The sequence below is a fragment of the Micromonas pusilla genome (assembly GCF_000151265.4).
Source record: "Micromonas pusilla CCMP1545 genomic scaffold MICPUCscaffold_5, whole genome shotgun sequence".
NCBI lineage: Eukaryota > Viridiplantae > Chlorophyta > Mamiellophyceae > Mamiellales > Mamiellaceae > Micromonas > Micromonas pusilla.
This window is the reverse complement of record NW_003315886.1, coordinates 516,207-536,904: the sequence shown is the minus strand read 5'-3', so window position 1 is coordinate 536,904 and position 20,698 is coordinate 516,207. Positions and strand designations below refer to the sequence as shown.

At 68.0% G+C, this 20,698-nt stretch overlaps 10 protein-coding genes across 10 annotated transcripts; 6 read left to right on the top strand and 4 right to left on the bottom strand.

Annotated features, from left to right (window-relative positions):
- Positions 1-247: 247 nt before the first annotated feature.
- MICPUCDRAFT_33459 (uncharacterized protein) lies at positions 248-1,062 on the bottom strand (the record flags this gene model as incomplete). The annotated part of the gene is made up of 2 exons (XM_003058391.1): positions 987-1,062; positions 248-668 (listed from the first exon to the last, which is right to left on the bottom strand). Exons 1-2 carry the CDS (start codon positions 1,046-1,048, stop codon positions 248-250), a joined length of 483 nt encoding a protein of 160 aa, XP_003058437.1. The 5' UTR covers positions 1,049-1,062.
- A 708-nt stretch (positions 1,063-1,770) lies between these two features.
- Positions 1,771-2,541, top strand: MICPUCDRAFT_3830 (uncharacterized protein; the record flags this gene model as incomplete). Its single annotated transcript, XM_003058771.1, has 2 exons — positions 1,771-1,923; positions 2,014-2,541. Coding segments are annotated over 2 exons (681 nt in total), but the record flags the coding sequence as incomplete, so codon positions are not given.
- A 267-nt stretch (positions 2,542-2,808) lies between these two features.
- Positions 2,809-3,816, top strand: MICPUCDRAFT_16964 (uncharacterized protein; the record flags this gene model as incomplete). The annotated part of the gene is made up of 1 exon (XM_003058770.1): positions 2,809-3,816. One exon carries the CDS (start codon positions 2,809-2,811, stop codon positions 3,814-3,816), a length of 1,008 nt encoding a protein of 335 aa, XP_003058816.1.
- A 145-nt stretch (positions 3,817-3,961) lies between these two features.
- Positions 3,962-8,866, top strand: MICPUCDRAFT_57960 (uncharacterized protein; the record flags this gene model as incomplete). Its single annotated transcript, XM_003058769.1, has 1 exon — positions 3,962-8,866. The coding sequence occupies one exon, from the start codon at positions 3,962-3,964 to the stop codon at positions 8,864-8,866; it is 4,905 nt and encodes a 1,634-aa protein (XP_003058815.1).
- A 241-nt stretch (positions 8,867-9,107) lies between these two features.
- On the top strand, positions 9,108-10,512 carry MICPUCDRAFT_57959 (uncharacterized protein; the record flags this gene model as incomplete). Its single annotated transcript, XM_003058768.1, has 3 exons — positions 9,108-9,206; positions 9,478-9,555; positions 9,762-10,512. 3 exons carry the CDS (start codon positions 9,108-9,110, stop codon positions 10,410-10,412), a joined length of 828 nt encoding a protein of 275 aa, XP_003058814.1. The 3' UTR covers positions 10,413-10,512.
- A 682-nt stretch (positions 10,513-11,194) lies between these two features.
- Positions 11,195-12,175, bottom strand: MICPUCDRAFT_17505 (uncharacterized protein; the record flags this gene model as incomplete). The annotated part of the gene is made up of 2 exons (XM_003058390.1): positions 11,195-11,890; positions 12,005-12,175. Coding segments are annotated over 2 exons (867 nt in total), but the record flags the coding sequence as incomplete, so codon positions are not given.
- Positions 12,176-13,038: 863 nt separating this feature from the next.
- Positions 13,039-14,886, top strand: MICPUCDRAFT_57957 (uncharacterized protein; the record flags this gene model as incomplete). Its single annotated transcript, XM_003058767.1, has 1 exon — positions 13,039-14,886. The coding sequence occupies one exon, from the start codon at positions 13,039-13,041 to the stop codon at positions 14,884-14,886; it is 1,848 nt and encodes a 615-aa protein (XP_003058813.1).
- Positions 14,887-14,965: 79 nt separating this feature from the next.
- On the bottom strand, positions 14,966-16,325 carry MICPUCDRAFT_33456 (uncharacterized protein). Its single transcript, XM_003058389.1, has 3 exons — positions 16,244-16,325; positions 16,021-16,077; positions 14,966-15,818 (listed from the first exon to the last, which is right to left on the bottom strand). The coding sequence occupies exons 1-3, from the start codon at positions 16,296-16,298 to the stop codon at positions 15,280-15,282; spliced, it is 651 nt and encodes a 216-aa protein (XP_003058435.1). The 5' UTR covers positions 16,299-16,325; the 3' UTR covers positions 14,966-15,279.
- Positions 16,326-16,751: 426 nt separating this feature from the next.
- Positions 16,752-19,154, top strand: SSIA (glycosyltransferase family 5 protein; the record flags this gene model as incomplete). The annotated part of the gene is made up of 2 exons (XM_003058766.1): positions 16,752-16,932; positions 17,133-19,154. The coding sequence occupies 2 exons, from the start codon at positions 16,752-16,754 to the stop codon at positions 19,058-19,060; spliced, it is 2,109 nt and encodes a 702-aa protein (XP_003058812.1). The 3' UTR covers positions 19,061-19,154.
- A 134-nt stretch (positions 19,155-19,288) lies between these two features.
- On the bottom strand, positions 19,289-20,164 carry MICPUCDRAFT_57954 (uncharacterized protein; the record flags this gene model as incomplete). The annotated part of the gene is made up of 1 exon (XM_003058388.1): positions 19,289-20,164. One exon carries the CDS (start codon positions 20,162-20,164, stop codon positions 19,289-19,291), a length of 876 nt encoding a protein of 291 aa, XP_003058434.1.
- Between the last annotated feature and the right edge of the window lie 534 nt (positions 20,165-20,698).

Here is a 20,698-nt window from a genome sequence, read left to right as displayed (position 1 = left end):
GGGCGAGCGAGGCGGAGTCGGATGCGTCGCGAAGAGAAGCGGGCGGTGGTGGGGTTGGGGAAGGGGCGAATCCGGCGGATCCGGCGGCGCCGTAGTTTGAACGGTTGAAATCCCGCGACGACGACAGCGCGCTCGATATGACGTCACGATCGATATGTATTACAACACCGTTCGTCACGGGAAAACTCGATTAAGCTAGAAGCCCGCCCATGAGCTCGCCATCAACCCTCTCTCCGTGTTCGAGAGCTCAGTTGTTCTGCGTACGCGCAAAGCGGGGAAAGGGAGGGACGAGGGCGTCAGCGACGACGAATCGAACGACGAGGCGCGGTTCGCCGAAGTCAGAGAGACGACGGCGCGGGCATCGCGACGACGACGGACGGCGTCTCGGACGGTCCGCGCCGCCGCGAGGCCACGCCGCGCGCGACGACGCGGCGCGGCGCGGCGCGGCGCTCGCGATCGCGAGCGGACGCGGCCCGGGCGCGCCGGCCCTAAAACAGACAGAAGCCTTGGACGTCGCGAGGGGCCATGCCATCTCGACGATGGAAGGATGGAGGGAGGCGAGGCGCACCTTGACGAAGCCGATGTCCTTGGCGTACTCGCGGAAGCACTGCCTGCAGATGTTCAGGTTGTACTTGCGAATGATACCCCACTGGTTCGCGCAAACGCGGCTGAGGAAGGAGAGCGAGAGGGGCGGGAACGTCAGCGTCGCGCGTCGCGATGGCGGGTGGAAAAAACAGGCAAACCCTAAAAATAATCATGCCGACGCGAGACCCGCGCGGGACGACCGCGGCGACGCGCACGACGCCGACGACGCGTCGAGGCGGTCGCGACGTCGCCCGCGAGCGAGGCGCGCGGATCGCGGCTACCCCAGCGACGTCGCGCGGGCGCGGACGGGACGCGGCGCGGAAGCCGCGAGCGCGAGGGTAAAAACCCGCGTCGTCGACGACCCCGGCGCGGACGCGGACGAAAGGCGGGCGGACGCGCACCAGCGGCGCTGCCCCTTGCCGGTGCACTCGGCCTTGGTGGCCCAGATGTTGGCGAAACCCATGTTTGCGAGGAAGCGAGCGTGAACGTGTGTTCGCGCGCGCGTAAGAGGGCGGGAGGTCGCCGCGATGCCGCGTGAAATACCGAAGGCGACTTCAGGGGAGGGCCCATATTGTGTCCTAAGCTCCTCCTAACCTGTGCAACTCTCCGTCGCGTCGCACGAAAAAAGCGTTTCTGGACTTCGTTCGGAAACCGTGCACGTCGATCACTGTCCGCGCGCACCGCGGTGTCGTCTCCGCGGTGTCGCTCGACGTCACCCCCCCCGCGCCGCCGCCGTCGTCGTCGTATCGGTACGCGCCCCGCCCTCCCCGCGTCCTCCGCGTCGCTCTCGAGTCGACGCGCGTCTTCTGGCGCTGCCGTCGCGACTGGACGACGACGGGGCGTCGACGTCCGTTTTGGAAATGCCCATAAACGCATCTCGCCGCGCGGCGACGTCCGCGTCCGTCCTCACGCCGCCGCCCTCCTCTCGTCGTCCCCACACAGACGCAGACGCAAACATCGTCGGTCGCCATGTCCCAGCTCGACGTGGACGAGATCGAGTCGCGCGTCCGCCGACGCCTCGCGGTGACGCAAGCGCGCGACGAGCGAGAAGCCCCGCGATCGCTCGCGCCCGAAAAGGCTCCACTATCGAGCGAGCGCCGCCTCCCGAGCGACGGCGGCGCGACGAACGTCCCGAAAGCCGCCGCGGACGTGAAGACGATCGCGCAGGCGTGCGACGGCATCGCTCTGTTTCAAACGCTCCACGCGGACGACCGCCGCGCGCTGTACGCGTGCATGTACGAGCTGACGTACGCGCCGGGGGAGAGAGTCGTGCGGCAGGGCGCGGAGGGACGAAACTTTTACGTCGTCGTCGCCGGGACGCTGGAGGTGACGGTTCGCGTCGAGGCGTCGTCGTCGTCATCGAAGACCGGCGAACTCGGCGCCGGTCCCGACGACGGCGACGCCAACACGACGAGGCCGACGACGAAGCCGCGAATGAAGCGCTTGTTCCCCGGGGATACGTTCGGCGAGGTCGCGCTCCTGCACGCGGTCCCGCGGTCCGCGACGGTCACCGCGGCGGGGAGCGAGACGTGCGTGCTCTGGGCGCTCGATCGAAAGACGTTCAAGAAGATCCTCAGCGAGGCCGCGTTCGAGCGCCGGCGCGCGAACGAGTCGCTGCTCGCGAAGGTGGCGCCGTTGAAGATGCTCGACGAGTACGACAGGAAAGTCCTCGCGGACGCGCTCGTGCCGAAGTTCTACGCCAAGGGGGAGAACATCTGCGTCCAGGGCGTCCGAGAGTCGCCCGGCGGGGGCGCGTTTCACGTCATCGCGCGCGGGCGCGTCGCCGTGCGCCTCGCCGACGGCGGCGAAGTCAACCGCCTGTCCATCGGCGCGTACTTCGGCGAGGTCTCCGCGCTGGAGGGGACGCCCCCCACGGCGACGGTCACCGCGATCACGGACGTGCGAGCCGCGACGCTGGACCGCGCGGCGTTTCGTCGCGCGCTCGGCGAGGACGTCGTCGCCGCGATGACAGAACGCGCGCGGCTGTACAAGTTCGACGCCGTCGTCGCGTCCGTGGGCGCTCCCGCTTCGGCTTCGGGCCGCGGCGGGGGGGGTCGCGGCGCGGCGAACGCGGCGGCGGCGGCGGCGGCGGCGCGCCCGCGCGGTCTGCGCGGGTACCTCGCGGGCGGCGGGTCGCGGAGGGACGCGAGCGGGTTCGAACGCGCCGCGGGGGCGCCGTCGCGACGCGGCGACCGCGACGACGCCGCGCTCGGCGGCGGCGGGATGCGGTGGCTGAGCCCGAGCGGCAAGGCGACGATCCGGCGGCGGGACCTGACGTTTCACAAGGAGCTCGGGGTCGGGATGAGCGGGTGCGTGTACTTCGCGCGGGTCATACGAACCGGCGCGGCGTGCTGCGTGAAGGTGATGCAGAAGAAGAAGCTCGTGCGGTTGGACCAGGTGGACAACATCAAGCGCGAAAAGCTCCTCATGACGTCGTTCGACACGCCGTTCGTGATGCAGTCGTTGTGCGCGTTTCAAGAGCAGGCGCACTTGTTCCTGGTCATGGAGTACATGCCCGGCGGGGACTTGTTCCAACTCCTCGTGAACGGCACGGAAAAAGGGTTGTTCGAACCGGGGCCGAGCCGTTTCTACGCCGCCGAGGTGCTTCTCGCGTTGGAATACTTGCACGACCGGCTCTACGTCTACCGCGACTTGAAGCCGGAGAACGTGCTCATCGCGGGCGACGGGCACGTCAAGCTCGCGGATCTGGGGTTCTGCAAGAAGCTCCAGCCCGGGGAGCGGACGTACACGACGTGCGGCACGAGCGATTACATGGCCCCGGAGGTGATGTTATCCCAAGGGTACGGCAAGTCCGCGGATTACTGGGCGTTCGGCGTGTTCGTGTACGAGGTGCTCTCGGGCGCCGCGCCGTTCACGGGGAAGACGGACAGCGCGCGGCATAAGCGCATCTTGACCGCGGATCTGAAGTTCAAGGCGAACTTCCACCTCCACGCGAAAGATCTCGTGTGCAAGCTGTGCGTCGTGGACCTCTCGCGGCGGTTCGGGATGATGGCGAGGGGCGCGTCGGAGATCAAAGAGCACCCGTTTTTTTCGTGCGAACCCGGGTTTGACTGGGGCGCGCTCGAACGAAGAGAGGCGCGGCCGCCGTTGAAGCCGAAGATGCGACGCGCGGAGGACATGATGGCGCGCGAGCCGATGAGCGGCGTCGCGCGGCCGGGGGAGGACGATAAGCTCAGCCGGGAGGAGGACGAGCTCTTCGGCGGGTACTGAGCGCGAGCTGCCGGCGTCGCGCGTGTGTCTGCTTGTAGCTTGGAACAGAAGTCCGGCCGGTTGAAAAACCTCGTGCCAGTGCGCTTTATTCGATCTCGCCTCGCGTCCCGCGCGCATAGTCTCCGCGCCGTCCCCAGCCTCGGTCATGGGTGTCGGCGACGCGACCGACGGCCCGCCGTCGCCGACGGACGGCGACGACATCGGCGGCGTGATGAACATCATCGACGGCGGCGGCAAGGGCGGGGGCGGGGGAAAGCGCGTCGGGGGCAGATCCCCGGGGATCGACGACGACGTCGCGCGACGCGCGACAGACGCGGTGCGCGCGCACGTGTGCCGCGTCCTCGGCGTAGACGTCGACGCCGAGGGCGACGCGCTCGTCCCGGACGACGGCGTCGGCTCGGACGTCACGCGCGTGGACTGGTCGCGCGTCGGCGCGGTCGCGGACCGGCTCACGATCGTGGAGGCCATAGAGGCCGAAGCCTCGGGATCCGCGTCGTCGTCCGACGCGACCGCCGCGTCCCCGTCCCCGGCGGCGACGACGACGGCGCAGGATTCAAAGGAGAACGCGTCCTCCTCCTCCTCCTCCGCCGCCGCCGCCGCCGCCGCCGCCCGCGCGTCGTCGTCGTCGTCGTCGTCGTCGTCGTCGTCCGGGCGCATAGGCCCGCCGAGGGTGGAAGTCGACCGCGCGCACCTCGCAGGGGACGCGCGACTGGACGACTCCGGATGTGTCGTGCTGTCGCACAGCAACTTCTCGTCCGTGCGCGCGACCTGCTGCGTCTTCGACGGCGCGTGGGAGTACGAGGTCACGATAGGAACCTCCGGGATCATGCAGCTCGGGTGGGCGACGTTCCGGTGCCCGTTCACGCACGAGCACGGCGTCGGGGACGCGCAAGACTCGTACGCGTACGACGGACACCGCGTGAAAAAGTGGAACGTCACGTCGCAACCCTACGGCCACGCGTGGGTCTCCGGGGACGTCATAAGCGTGCGAATCGACCTTCGAAGAGGTCAACAGAAAGGCGGCGGCTCGGTGTCGTACAGCAGGAACGGCATCGACCTCGGGACGGCGTTCGACGACGTCCGACGCTTCGCCCCCGGTCTCGCGTACTTCCCCGCCGTGAGCCTGAGCGTCGGCGAGCGGTGCGCGTTGAACTTTGGGGACGCGCCGCTGCGGTACCCGACGCCCGGGTTCAGACCGCTGCAGGACGCGCCGTCCGTCGCGGTCGTCGCCGCCGTGACGCGAGGGTTGGGGGCGTTCGAGAGGGCGGTCGCGTCGTCGTGGCCGCGCGAGGCGGCGGCGGCGGCGGCGGCGGCGGCGGCGGGCGGCGCGGGGAAATCGAAATCGAAATCGTCGTCGACGGCGTCGGACGCGACGGACCGCTCCGCGGTCGTCGCGGAAGAGGTGCTCCTCGCCGCCGCGTCCCTGCGCCGCGCGGGCCCGCACCTCGCGTCGCCGAGAACGCGGAAGTACTTCGTGCAGGGGTACCTCCTCCCCGCGCTGCTTCGCGCGGCGTCCGCGGTGGACGGCCGAGCCGGGGAGACGCCGAGAGTCGAGTCGCACGCGCGAGGGATCCGCCTCCTTCGCGCCGCGCTCGACCCGGACGAGCTCGAGGTCGTGATCCCGGAGCTCATGCGATGCGCCGCGGAGGCGACGCGGACCGCGCCGATGACCGCGCAGGGGAAGCTCGCGATGGAGCTCCCGCGGTTGGCGTCGCACGCGCCGCTCGCCTTTGCCGTCGCGTTGACGCGCGACGCGGAGGCGATGACGACGTGGTTGAGACGCCCGGGGTGGGGCGCGCACGTGGAAGGTCTGCTCACGCGGCGCGTCCCGAACCCGCACGACCTCGCGGTGATGCTCCCCGCGGAGAAGGTGTGGTGGCCCGGCTGCGCGCGGACGGAGCCGAGGCACGCGGCGCGGTGGCATCAGGACCCGCGCGCGCGGTACCCGGGGTGCGCGTCCGCGGAGTCGGAGAGCGAGGCGATCGGCGACGCGCTGAGCGAGGCGACGCGGCGCACGAACGCGCTCGTGTCGCTGCTTCTTTACGCGCTCGCGACGACGCCCGCGCGCGCGATTGACCCGGACGCGCGGAGGGAAGGCGAAGGCGGCCGCCCGGCGCCGACGGCGGCGGCGCCGGGGTTATCCGCGGAGGACGTGCCCGCGGACGCGAACGCGGCGACGTTCGTGCTCGCGCGACGCGCCGCGGAGGTGGACGCGGGAGCGATCGCGGGGGACCCGGAGACGGAGCGACGTCTGCGGACGCACGGGAACGGCGCGGCGAGCTTCGTGGCGACGACGTGGTGCCACGGCGGGAGCGGCGCGGGAGACGCCGCCGCCGCCGCGGACGACGACGACGACGACGACGACGACGCGAACGAGGGCGACTGCGTCTTCGCCGTCTTCGTTCGGTTTCTCGCGCATAAAAACCGACCGACCGCGCGGTCGTACAACACGACGACGACGCCGCCCGGGCACTCGGACCCGACGGTGCTGTCTTCCGCGTACTTCGCGCTGCTCACGCTCCTGCACCCGCACTTGGAGTCCCCGGAGGGCACGGCGCTCGGGTCGATTCCGCCGCGATTGTTTTGGCGGTCGTTCGCGCACGAGATGGACCTCCCGCTGTTCGGCGGCGGCAGCGCGCACGTCCGGAAGACGTACCCCGCGGAGAGCGATACGCGCGCGCCGGCGTCGAGACCGTTGACGATCGACCCGAGGGCGCTGCGGACGGTCGACGCGCCGCGCGCGGCGTTGTTGAACGACCCGGCGGCCGCGTTGCGAAGCGTCGGCGGCGTCGGCGGCGAGCGCGGGTACCCCGCGGACCCGGAAGACGCGGCGAAGACGCTCCCGCTGGCGACGATGTGGGACGCGCTGCAGCTCATATATCACCTCGGCGTGAGCTATCACTTCAAGGCGGCGTCGTATCAGCTCCAGGCGCAGATCCACTCGGCGCAGCAGCTCGAAGACGCGAGCCGGGATTTGGAAAACACGGAGAAAAACGTGGACAGACGCGCGGCGCTGAAAGCGCGCGCAGAGGTGCTCGAAGAGCGCCTAAAAGCCGCGCGCGTGCTCCAGGCGGAAGGACGAGAAGACGTCGTGTGGGAGCACACCGAGGAGGAGCTCAGCGTCGCGAGGGACGACGAAACGGCGTACACGAAGGCGGAGAGCGAGATTATGAAAAAGCTTCGAGACGCGAGGACGAAACTCAGGGACGAGACAATGCAAGCCGCGCGTCTGTGCTGGTGGCACCGGTCCGGGTTACACCGCCCGGAGCTGCAGGCGGGGGTGTTCGCCGCCGCGGCGTACGGCGCCGCGTCGCTCCTCGCGGCGATGGACCGCGGCGGCGGCGGCGGCGACGACGCCGCCGCCGGCAGGAAGAGCCGCGTCAAGCGCGAAAACGTCGACGGCGAAGAGGTCGAGCTCGACGTCTCCGAGCTCGACGTCTCCGAGACCGAGAGCGACGACGACGACGACGACGACGACGACGACGAGATGGACGCCGCCTCGAAGGAGGCGAAGCGCGCGAGGGTCTTGCGTCGCCGCCGCGGCTGTCTCCTTCCGCACGTTCCCGCCTACCACCTCGAGACGCTCATCGACTCGTTCCACGCCCTGCGGCGAGGCGACCCGCCGTTCTCGCCGACGTCGCCCGCGCTCGACGGCCTCGCGCCCGGGATGCACGGCATCATCAGACTGCTCGTGAAACACTTCGCGGACACGAGGGTGGTGAACCCGGACATACGAGACGCGATGCTGCAATCCGTGAGCGTCTTGCTTCAGTACAAAGAGTTCGTCGCCGTGTTTGAACAAAACGACGCCGCGCGGGATATGATGGTGCCGTCGTTGCTCGCGTGCTTCGACGCGCGGTTCTGGATCCCGGTCTCGAACATTCTGCTGAGGCTGTGCAAGGGTGTCGGGTTCGGGCAAGAAGGGGGCGGGCGAGACGCGATCGGCGACGACGACGACATCGGGACGTTCGTCGCGGTCAACGCGGCGGTGGACGCGCCGGCGGAGGGCGACGCCGCGCTCGCGCGCGTCATGACGTCCCCTCACCCCGACAGCGCGAGCCCGCTGTTCCAGCGGCTCCTCATCCTCCACTGTCGCGCGGACAGAGAGCTCCTCGCGGAGTTCCTCGACCGGCTGTTCAACACCCTGAACTGGACGATCACGGAGTTTAGCGTCGCGTGCAAAGAGTTGCTCGAGGATCAGCGCTCGAACCTTCTCACCCCGGAGGGAAGGCAGCACCAGCGAAAGTGCACGGTCATGTTCGAGCTGTCCGTGACCCTGGAGCGCGTCTTGGAGTTCATATCGCTGGACCTCCCGAGCGCGTTCTTAGACTCGTCCTCGCTCGACTTGCGGCGGCTTCGCGAGAGCTTGCTGTTCGTCTTGGGGCACGCGACGACGGGCCCGGACGCGGCGAACTTTGAGGAAATCTTGACGAAGAACCTCGCGCCGCCGGACAAGGTCTCGCGAGCGGCGATCTTAGCCCCGATCGCGGGGATCCTCCTCAACCTCGACGCCGCGGCGGAGAAGCGCGCGGCGAGCGCGTCGCAGGGCGCGTCGTGCGAGCCGAGGTCGGGGTACAAGTCCTCCATCGTGACCGAGCTCGCGCGGAACATTCACTCGCGGGACGTCTCGCAGCTGGAGTACCTGCGCGACTTCGAGTGGCCGTCCTCGTTCGAGACGCCGACGAGCAAACTCGCCGCGCTGCGCGCGTTCGTGGAGAAGGTGCGCGAGGGCAAGGACGAGGTCGCTCGAGTGCACGAGATCGAAGACGCCGCGCAGGTCCCGGAAGAGTTCGTGGATCCGATCATGCAGACGACGATGACGGATCCGGTGACGCTGCCGGGCAGCGGCGTCGTCGTGGACAGAGAGACGATCAAGAGACACCTCCTGTGCGACGGTTCGGATCCGTTCAGTCGGTCGCCGTTGGACGAGAGCATGCTCGTGGACGCGGTTGAGTTGCGAGAGAGGATCGAGAAGTGGAGGGAAGAGACGCACACGCCGATGAAGGAGAAGGCGGAGGCGGAGGAGGAGGCTGATGGCACGTTTGATTAAAGGCCATGCAAGCTGGTTGTTGAGGAGACGACGACGATGCGGCTGCTTGAAAGGGGGTTTGATCGATGGGAACGTCTAAGTTGCAGTTTTTAGGTTCATTTTGATCGATTTGCGGTTTTAACTCGATTTAAACTGAACACGAGAAAAAGTGAGCCTCGCCTCGCCCGCGAGTTTAAACTCTCGCGCTCGCGTCTCCGCGCACATCTACACGCCCCGACGCACGCTCTTTAACTCGAGCACCATGTACGGAGGTTACGACGGCAGCGCGTCCCAGTTCGCTGGACAGGGCGGCTTCACCGCGGGCCAGACCGCGGCCGCGGGCGGCGCGGACGGCGGCGCGGTGCGTGCTCTCGCGCGCGATCGCACGTCTCTCTCTTCGGGGTGCCAAGAGCCGTCCGCGGCTCTCGGCGGCTCTCGCTCGCGTCTCGCGCGCGATCGTTCGCGGCATCGGACTCCGTCGCGTCCTCGCGCGGACGCGCGCGCGGTCGCGTCGTCGTCCCCGACGCGACGCGACATTCCTCGCGCGCGTCGTCGTCCGATCGATCTTCTTGGCACCTCTCGCCGACGCCCTCTCCCTCCCTCGCGCCGTCTCCATCCTCCTCTCTCCGCAGCGCTCCCAAGGTCGCGCGGAGTCCCTCGTGCCCCTCACCGTCAAGCAGCTGAAGGAGTCCATCGACGCGTCCAACGTGGTGCGTCGAGTCGCGATTCCTCGATCGCGCACGCGCGTATCGTCGCCCCCGCCGCGAGATCCGACCGTCGTCGTTCGAGCGGGCGCGCGTCTGCGATTTTCAAAAAATCATCGTCTTCGATCCTCCCCCGTCCGTCCGCGCGAGGGACTCACCCGCCGCCCTTCCCTCCGTCCCCCGCGCCCCGCGATCGCATCTCTTTCAAACAGGACGACGCGTTCAAGGTGAACGGCGAGGAGGTCCACAACCTCACCCTCCTCGGGAAGATCGTCAAGGCCAACGACTCCTCCACCTCCCTGATGTACACGATCGACGACGGCACCGGGACGTGCGAGGTGAAGATCTGGGTCGACGCCGACGACGCGGACGGCCAAAATCAAAACAAAGCCGAGTGGAAAGTGGGCGCGTACGTCCGCGTGTACGGACACCTCCGCGCGTTCCAAGGCCAGCGCGGCGTGATCGCGTTCAACATGCGCCCGGTGACGGACTTCAACGAGATCACGTACCACTTCCTCGAGGTGGTCTACTGCAACTCGCACAACGCGTCGAGGGCGGCGACGGCGGGGGCCGCGCCCGCGACCGCCGCGATGGGCGGCGACAGCGCGTACGCGGCGCCGTCCGCGGGCGCGCCTGCCGCGGCGATGCCCGCGGCCGGCGGCAGCGCGAACGATCAGGTGTTTGCGATCTTCAACGGGCCGCAAGGGCACGGCGAGAGCGGCGTCCGCGTGGACGACGTCGTGACGCAGCTCAACGGGCGGTTCACCGAAGCGCAAGTGCGCGAGAGCGTCGAGCACCTCGTGAACGAGGGGCACTTGTACTCCACGATCGACGACGATCACTTCAAGTCTACGCTTCTCTGAGCGCGGGGCTGGGCCGGCCGCGATCGAGCACGGTGGGTGGTGGGGTTTTAAACGTAGGGGGTGAATTTGCATGATGCATCGACGAACACGTCTTCGCGATACGTTGCGTCGCCGCGTCAACCGCTCGACTTCCCCGGACGCGGCGGCGTCACCTTCAACGGCGGCATCTGCAGCAACCCGCCGACGCGGAACGCGTCCCCCGACCCTCCTCCCGACGCGAATTCCCCCATCTCGCCGCCGTCGCCGTCGCCGTCGCCCGCCGACTCTTCGTACAGCCGCGTCATGTTCTCCACCTCGATCCTCCAGTCCTCGACTTTCGGCGGCGGCGGGAGGTCCGAGTACGACCCTCTTCTCGAGTGCCGCGATCCGCCGCCGCCGTCGTCGCGGCTGTCGCGGCTCGTCCCGCTCTCCTGTCGTCGATGCCCGCGCGCCGATCGATGCGACGGAGACGACAGCGCGCTGTGCGGGTCGCCGAAGTCTCGATACGACCCCGAACCGCCGCTCCCTCGGTGGTCGCGCAGCGTCATCGACGACATCATCCCGTGCACGCCGTGGACGCCGCCTTCCGGGTCGTAAATCTCGTTCCCGCCGCCGTGAACGCCGTGGACGCTGGATCCACCGCCGCCGTGAACGCCGGGTCCTCCACTCCCACCCCCCCCGCTGCCGCTGCGTCGGCTCCCGAAGCTCCCGCCGCGCGAGTCGTTCGTGTCGAACAAAAAATCCTCCTCGTCGACGTCCTCCTGCGACCAGTACCCCTCGTACTGCAGCGCGGGGACCTCCACCTCGGACGTCGACGACGACGCGAACGCGTGCGTCAGCAGCCGGTCCGCCGCGGGCCGCGACTCCGGGTCCCTCTGCAGACACAGCAGCACGAACTCGCTCGCGTCCGGGGAGAGGAACGACGGGATCTCCGGCAGCTCCATCGTGCTCGCGATCTTGTACAACACCTGCACCTGCCCGCTGCAGTGGCTCCACGGCGGCTTCCCGGTCGCCATCTCGAGCACGGTGCACCCGACCGCCCACACGTCCGCCTCGGAGCCGTGACCCTTTTGGCGGATGACCTCCGGGGCCATCCAGTACGCGCTGCCTTTCACGCCGCCGCGCGCGCGCGCGGCGGGGTCGTCGATGCGTTCCACGAGCGTCTTCGCCATGCCGAAATCCGCGAGTTTTATCCTTCCGCTCTTCTCGACTAATATGTTCGCGCCCTTGATGTCTCTGTGCACCGTCCGCTGCGCGTGGAGGTAGTCCAGCCCGATCAAGATCTGCCGCGTGTACACGCTCATGACGCTCTCTTCGAAGCGACCGAAGCGCTCTAAGAGCGACGCGATCGAACCTCCCGGGACGTACTCGAGAAAAATGTACAGAAACTCCGCGGAGCGTTCGGTGCCGATGTAACGCACGATGTTCGGGTGTTGCAGCCGCGACAGGAGCGTCACCTCCTGCTCGAGCTGCTCGATGCACTCCGCGCGCTTCGCCGCCTCCGCGCTGTTATCGTTCCCACGGCGATCCGCGCCGCCGCCGCCGCCGCCGCCGCCGCCGCCGCCGCCGCCGCCGTCGTCGTCGTCGTCGCTCGTCGCCGTCGCGTCCGTCACCGCGACTTCCTTCACCGCGAAGAGCTCCCCCGTCTCGCTGTTCAACCCGAGGAACACCCTCCCGAACGACCCGGCCCCGAGGGCGTCGCCTTTCGTCCACCGCCGCGGTTTCGTCGGCGCGGGAGCGAGGTAAAACCCGCTTCTGATCGTCCGCGCGTCGTCGCTGCACATGGACGACACGGTCTCCGCGACGGAGCCGCGGCTGCCCGTGCGTCGATGCCGCGCGTTAACGCCCGCGCTCGGTCGGTTCGCCGCGAGGAGCTCGCTCAAGTCCGCGAACGAGCCGTTCCGCGGGGTCCCGCCGAGGCTGGACGTCGAGGCCGTGCGGCCGTGCCGCGGGCTCGCGGCGGTCGGCGATCCCGGCGGGACGTCGCGCCACCGATCCCCGGGGGCGATCGCGGACGACCGCGGCGACCGCGGCGGAACCGCGGGGATGCCGTCGTCGCGTCCGCCGATGGAGCGCACGCGCCGGTGCGTCGGGCGCGCCGCGGACGCGGGAGACGAGGCGGCGGCGGGGTAGCCCGCGGACGGCGGGCCGCTGCTTCCGTCTTGGTCTGACATCCGAACAAGTGGTCTGAATTCAACAACAATTCTCAATGGAAAAGAGTCCTCCACCTCGCGGGCTCGCGCGAGTGCGTGCTCGCGACGCGCGCGACGAGGATCGCGCCCACTCTACTCGAGACGCGCGCTTCTTTCACGTCGTCATCGTCCGCGCGCGCGCTGCGCGTGTGACGAGCGCGCTGTCTCGTCGTCGACGAGAAGGAAACGCCGGGCGAGCGCGAGGCCGGGCACGCAGCGTGATGACTCATCTGATCGCTCGCGAGGATTCGTCCGCACACGTCTCCGTTTTCCCTGAGTGCCCTTCGACGGGGCGCGGGGCGCAGAGCACACGGCGCGCGCGGTCCGCGGACGGCTCGTCTCCGCTCGCGCCGCGTCGATCTGCGGGCGGACGCGCGCGGCGCGGCGCGAGGGGCGCGGCGACTGGAACGCGCCGGATGGTCGGAAGGAGGCGCGAACGCGCGCGCGTCGAAACCATGAGAACGTCGACGACGAATTCGTCGACGCGCCTTCTCCTTCTCCTCCTCCTCGCCGTCCTCGCGGCGCGCGTCGTCGCCGCGGCGCCCGCGCGCGACGACCCGCGCGCGGCGACGGCGGCGCATCGAAGGTCGTTCCGGTCCTTCTTCCGCGCGCTAGACAAGGACGACGACGGGCAGATCGAGCGCGCGGAGCTCACGGACGCGATCCGCGGCGTCGGCGGCGACGACTTCGACACCGAGCGCGAGATCCGCGACGCGGTGAGGGCGACGACGAAGAAGATCGACGGCGCCGACCGCGGCGACGGCATAAGCGAAGACGAGCTCGTGGATCACCTCACGAACCCGTCGAACGCGCTTCTCGTGCCGCACAACGTGGAGCGATGGGTGAGGCACGGGCTGTCGTTCCCGCGGTACGCGGACGCCTTCAGGGACAACGCGGTGACGGCGCTCGACTTCCCCGCGCTCATCGCGGACGACGCGAAAGCGCTCAGGGAGGACTTGGGGATATCGAGCGCGCTGCACCGCGGGCAATTCGTCCGCGCGCTGAAGCGGCAGATCCTCGGCCTCGGCGCGGTCCCGAGCGAGCCGCGAGATTTGAAGACGTCCGCCGTGAACGCGTCCGCCGTCGCGATCCGCTGGCGACCCCCCGCGCGCCTCGGGACCCCGCCGACGCATCTCTACGTCGTCAAAGTCCAAGCCGGGAACGACCCGAATTGGCACACGGACGGTATCGTCGCCGCGGACGAGACGCACTACGTGTTTTCGAGCGCGAAGATCGCCGCGGCGCATCGCTTCGAGGTGATCGCGTGGGGCGCGCACGGCGCGAGCGAAAAACGCGTCGTCTCGAAGCCGGCGTTCGTGCGACCGGCCGCGCATCACGAGTCCTCCGCGAAGAGGCGCGAGGACGCCTCCGAAAGCGGCGGCGCTGGGGCGAAAGCGGGCCGGTTGGGGGACGACGACGTCCTCGAGGCCGCGGGCGGGGCGTACGCGTCGATCGCGTCGACGTTTCTCGTGATCGGGTTGGCGTCGCGGTTCCTCCTGAGCGGCGCGGCGTTCGTCGGCGGGCCGGGGACGATGCGCGCGGCGGTGTGGAGAGGGATGTGCTTCGTTTTGAACATCAAGGGAAGACGCGGCGGGGGTGGGAACGGCGAGAGGGTGGAGGGGGAGGGTGGGGAGAGGACGAACGCGGCGGCGCCGTCGTCGCCGCCGCCGGCGGCGAACGGCGGCCGGCCTCCGCCTTCGTCGCGCCGGCCGGAGTTCCTGGACGAAGCGCTGAAGGCCGCGGTCGCCGCGGGCGTCGCGCCGCAGATGTCGCGAGGTAACTCGCTCGCGTCCCTGAACTCGCGCGACTCCGACGGCGGCGGCGGCGGCGGGGGCGGATCGACGCGGCGCGAAGACGTCGTCGAGTCCCCCGGCTCCCGCGCGGCGACGGCGACGCCGTCGTCGCCGCCCGTCCCCGAGAGCGAGCCTAAAAAGAAAGGGCGGTGCTGCGCCGTCGGGTGCGACGCGCGATGGGACCGCTGGAGCGTCATGGGGGACATAAAGATGAAGATGAAGAAGCATTTCTGCGGGCTGTGTCAGAGGGCGTACTGTCAGACGCACACGGCGGTGTCGCCGCACGGAGGGAGAGGCCGGTGCGACCCGGAGAGCAAGTGTTACTGCGTGACGTGCCACGCGGGATTGGACGACGCGACGAAGGCGGCGTTGGAGATGACGAATAAGCTCTCTCGCGGCGCGGGGAAGGGAGGGAAGCAGTCGAAGTGGAGGAAGCTGAAGGACGTCTCCGTCGCGCCGTTGACGCCGTCGTCGAGCGCGGGGAACCTGGACGCGCGGCTCGAGTGCTAACCGACGCGTCACGCGTCGCTCACGCAGGTTAGTTTTATATACGACACGCGAGCGCCTTCGTCGCGCGATGTGAAGTCATGTCATGTAACGTGCGCGCGAATGTTTCATCACACCTCAAATGCGCGGTGCCGCGTCTACGCGTCGACGGAAACCTTTCCTCTCCGCGTCTAAATCCAATCCTCCGCGCGCGCCCCGGCGCGCGTCCTTTTCCCGTCCTCTCTTCTCCTCCGCCGCCGCCTCACAGCGCGAACCCTCGCGCCCTGATCCTCCATCCACCCGCGACGCGCGCGGGGTTCCGGCCAGCTCGAAACCCCTCGACGTTCGTCGCATCCTTCTCCTTCTTCTCCTCCGCGATCGCTATCCTCCGCGCGCTCACGCGTCGTCGCTTTTCGATCACGCGTCGTTGAGCTCGTCGTCCTCGTCCGGGAGCGGCTGCGCCGCCGCCGACGCGAGCTCGGCTTCGTACTTGGCGAGCTCCGCGGGGTCGATCATGACCTCGGGGGGCGCGAGCGCGACGGACTCCACGAACTGCAGGTTCGGATCGCCCGCGAGCTTGCGCGCGAGGTACAGGAACGGCTTCTCGAAGTTGTAGTTGGACTTGGCGGAGAGTTCGTAGTACTGCAGGTTCTTCTTGCGGTGAAACGTGATCGTCTTCGCCCTGACCTGACGGTTGCGGACGTCCACCTTGTTGCCGCACAACACGATCGGGATGTCCTCGCACACGCGCGTGATGTCGCGGTGCCACGTCGGAACGTTCTTGTACGTCGTCCGCGACGTCACGTCGAACATGATGATCGCGCACTGGCCGTGGATGTAGTACCCATCGCGCAAGCCGCCAAACTTTTCCTGGCCCGCGGTGTCCCAGCAGTCGAAGCGGATCGGGCCGCAGTTGGTCGTGAACTCAAGCGGGTGCACGGCGACGCCGACGGTGGCTGCGGTCGGTTGGTCGACGGACGCGGCGCGCGCGCGCGCGCGTGGGGGGGGGGACGACGTGTCAGCGTGCGCGAACGGAGGCGAACGGTTTCGGACGGATCGATCGACCGGACGATCGATCGCGCGGTGACGCGGCTCGGCGGGGAAAAGGTTCGCGCGCGGCGCCGCGCGGGGCGCGGGCGATCTCGGGCGGGGACGCACGCAAGTACTTCTTCTCGAACTCGCCGGTCAAGTGGCGCTTGACGAACGTGGTCTTGCCTGTGAATTCGAAGCGTGGGGGAGGGTGGTCAGCGAACCGATCGCGCGTTCGAGGGCGGCGGCGAGCGCGTCAGATCTTGAAAAAAGTAGGGGGAAGGAGAAAGAATCTGGCACCCGCCGCGGTTCGTCGCGCGCGGCGCGTCGACGGGACGAGCGCGAGACGCACCGGTACCACCGTCACCGACGAGGATGAGCTTTAAAGTCGGGGTCTGAGCGGCCATCTTTGCTAGTCTCGCGTGCGTACTCCGTGGAGCCGTGCCTTGACGAATGGAGAAGAGATCGGAAGCGCAAGCAAGGCGGGCGGGCACCTTTCTTTTCTCGAAGCTTTTCTTTTCGCTTCAAAAACCAAACGAAAAAGCGCCCTCCGACGAAATTCCAATCTTTCATCGGTGCGCTTCCCTATGAAACGCGTTTGATCGGACGCACTTGGCACTTACGACCGATGGCCGCCAAGCCGCCACTTGAACCGAATCATGCATGGCTGCCACTCGAGGCACGTGGGTGGCTGAGGTTGTGGCTCGGCGGTGGCTCGTCCGTCTCGCCTGGCATTTTCTACTCGAGCGCGTCGCGGGCTCCGCGTCTCACACCTCGCGCGCTCCCGCACGCGCGTGACGCACTCGACGCAGCTCCGTCGTTCGATCGCTCGACCGTCGCGACTCGCGGGCACGAGAGCGATGTACGCCGCCGCGACGTCGTGCCGCGCGGCCGCGCTCCCGGCGAGATGCCTCTCCTCGAAGAAGGCGTCGTCGAGCGGCTCTATTCACAAGATGCACGGCAGCGGCGGCGTCCGGCGCGTGGTGAAACCGCGCCGCGGCGTCGTCGCGGAGTCCACGGACATGGACATGGACGCGCAAGGTGCGCGCGCGCGAGAAATTTCGATCTTTCCCTCTTCTCACGCGTCGAACGCGCGATGGCAATTCCGCGCACTACGACGGATAACAAGTATCCATCGACGGCGCGGCGCGCGACGCGCATTCCGATGCCAACTTCCTTCCCAGTTCTCGCATCTGACGCCTCGCCCCCCATCCCCCCCCGCGCGCGTCCTCCCCTCACAGCCGACCTGATCGCGCAGCAGATCGAGGAGCTCAAGAAGCAAAACGCGCGGCTCAAGTCCGACCTCGGCGGCGTCATCGCCGAGCGCGAGGTCAAGAAAAAGGTGAACAACCTCGAGTTCCTCGAAGGCAAAGGCGCGCTCGAGGGAAGCACGCTCGGCCTCGGCAACGCGTACGTCGGCACGGGCGACCTGAGAGAGCAGTTCATGGAGTACGAGAAGGTCGCCGCCGCGAAAGCGAAAGAGTTGGCGGAGTCTGCGATGCGCGGCCCCGAGGCTCCGGTCGGCACGGGCGTGACGCCGCGCCCGCCGCCGGTGTTTGAAAAGACCGAGAACCCGATGTCGATCGTGTTCGTGTCCTCCGAGGTCGCGCCGTGGTCCAAAACCGGCGGCCTCGCGGACGTGTGCGGCTCGCTCCCTCGCGAGCTCGTCAAGCGCGGGCACCGCGTCATGGTCGTGTCCCCGATGTACAAGCTCGGGAAGAAAGAGGACGAACTCTACCACGGCGCGTTTGACACGTGCTCCAACACCACGGTCGGGTGCTTCGACGCCGCGCACGAGGTTGGCTTCTTCCACCAGATCTACGACGGCGTCGACTTTGTCTTCGTGAAGCACGCGTGCTACGAGCGCATCGGTGGTCTGTACGGGGACTCGTACGGCGTGTACGGCGATAACCAGTTCAGGTTCACGTTGCTGTCGCACGCGGCGTGCGAAGCCCCGCTCGTGATTGACTTTGGCGAGGGCAAAGGGACGTACGGCGACGAGGTCGTCTTCGTCGCGAACGACTGGCACGCGGGCCTCGTCCCGCTTCTCGTCGCGTCCAAGTACCGCCCGTACGGGACGTACAACAACTGCCGGACGATCACGACGATCCACAACATCATGCATCAGGGCACGGAGCCGAACACGACGTTTAACAACCTCGGCGTGCCGTCGGACTGGTACTCGTGCCTCGAGTACCAGTACCCGGAGGAACAGCGCGCGCACGAGCTCGACTTGGGGCTCGTGGTGAACATCCTGAAGGGCGCGATCGCGACGAGCGACCGCGTGCTGACCGTCAGCGAAGGGTACGCGCAGGAGATTCAAACCCCGCTCGGAGGGAAGGGCCTGGAGGTGATGCTTCAAGAGCGGTCGCACCGGTTGGACGGCGTCGTGAACGGGATCGACATGGACGAGTGGAACCCGATGACAGACCCGTACACGGACGCGCCGTTCGACGTGAGCGACTTCTCCGGGAAGCTCGAGTGCAAGCGAGGGTTGCAGCGAGAGATGGGATTCGAAGTGAGAGACGACGTGCCTCTGATGGGATTCATCGGACGTCTGGACTGGCAGAAGGGCCCGGATCTGATCCGCGACGCGATCCACGAGCTCATGAACGAAGACGTGCAGCTCGTGATGCTCGGAAGCGGTTTACCCGAGCTCGAGGAGTTCATGCAGTGGGCGGAAGGGACGTACTCCGAGAAGTTCCGCGGGTGGGTTGGGTTCTCCGTCGCGATGTCGCACCGGATCACCGCGGGGTGCGACATCCTCCTCATGCCGTCGCGGTTCGAGCCGTGCGGTTTGAACCAGCTGTACGCGATGCGTTACGGGACTCTGCCGATCGGTCACGCCACCGGTGGACTGAACGACACGATCACGAGGGCGAACCCGTACGCGGACCCGGATCCGCAGCTCGCGGTCGCGGCGGCCGTGGACGAGAGCGACCTCGGACCGGGCACGGGGTGGCTGTTCACGGGCATGGACACGCGGACGTTTTACAACTGCGTCTCGAACGCGTGCAAGCTGTACCACGAGAACCCGGAGATGTGGCGCGCGATGCAGATCCAGGCGATGTCGCAGGATTTGTCTTGGTACAACGCCGCGCTGAAGTGGGAGAAGGTGTTCGAGTGGGCGAAAATCGACCCGCCGCACTGCGAGCCGGCACAGTGGTGATGAGCGCAGAGCGCGCGCGCGTCTGTATGCTGATTCTTTTGGTTGAGAAAGTCGTTTCTTTAGGGGGTGTTGAAATTTACGATTGTTTTATGGTGCGCGCGCGCGTCGAGAACCTAACAACATGAGAAACCTCGATCGTCTAGCTAGCTAGTCTATCGCGCGAGTCTCGTAGGGCTACGGTAACCTATAAACACGTCTCGCGTCGTCGTCGTCGTCCGTCGCGCCGCTTCACAGCCGGCTCGGCGTCCGCGTCCGCGTCCCGTCTCCGTCGTCGCCGTCGCCGCGCTCGCCCTCGCCCGCTCTCTCGCCGAACGCGCTGATCCCTCCGTCCGACGTGGCAAGCAGCGCGATGTCCGTCCCCCCCGGCCCGTCCGGCCGCAGCGGAAACGCCGCCCTCCTCCCGAACGCGATCTCCGCGGTTCGGATCAGCACGACCGCGGTGAGCCCCCAGACGTGGTGCGTCGCGCCGCTCTCCTCGTCTTTGATGCTGTCGAAGTGATGCACGCGAATCGTCCTCCCCGGCGTGAACTCCCAGTCGTCGTACGCGTACCCGTCCCCACCGCTCAAGAACCGTTCGAGGCGCACGGTGAATACCTCCGCGACTTCGTCGTCGTTCGGGATCGGCTCGAACCCGTCGCGCACGCGCGCGACGACCGGTCGCACGGAGACGCGTCCCTTGGACAACATCGGCGGCAGCGACGCGAGCACGACGGCGTCGTCGCGCGTCAGACCCACCTCCTCGCGCGCCTCCCGCAGCGCCGCCTCGACGTCGGTCTCAAACGCGTCGTTCTTCCCGCCGGGGAGGCACACCTCGCCCGCGTGCGACGACAGCGCGCTCGAGCGCGTGCACAGGAGCGCGGTGACGGCGCCGTCGCTCGGCGCGCGCGACAGAGGGACGAGCACCGCCGCGCGATCGCGCGCGCTCGGCGGCGCGTCCGCGGTCCCGCGCGCGAGCTCGCGCGACCAGTACGCGCGCAGGCGCGAGGTCGCGTCGTCTACGCTGGTGCTCGCGTCGGAGCGGGAGGAGGAGGAGGACGCGGCGGCGGCGGCGGGGGAGGACCGCGCCCCCGCGGCGGGGGCGGGGGAGGGCGCGCGGGGCGGCATCGGCGACGCCCTCCGCCTTCCGAGATCGGCGCCTCCTACGCCGTCGGGGGGGTCGTTCGGGACGTGCCAGACTCGGTCGCGGCGCGAGGAGGAGGACGACGACAGAAGACGCGGGCGCGCGACGCGCGGTGGTGCGAGCAGCGCGGCACGACGCAGCGCCGCGCACGCGCGTCGCATCAGTCGCTTCGCCCCCGGCAGAAACGGCCATACGTCGGGAGTCGGTCTCGGCGACCACAGCACGTACTCGTTTGTGTATGAGGAATAGTCTGAAAATCGCGCTCATACCATTTCACTTTTTTACTTTCAGCGTTGATCGATGTGTCGATCAAACAATAATTTATCGCGATTTTCAAAGGATAATTGACCGAGGATGACCCCGCGAGCCACGTAGGTCCAAGTATGGAGAATTCGACTCAAAAAGCACGGTTTAAAAGTTTAGCTACGACCGTCGTAACCTTTCGCCGAAATGCCAGTTGTCGTCCACGTGAGCCTCTTCCTTATCGAGAAAAAAACGAGAAAAAATCTCCGTCGCTT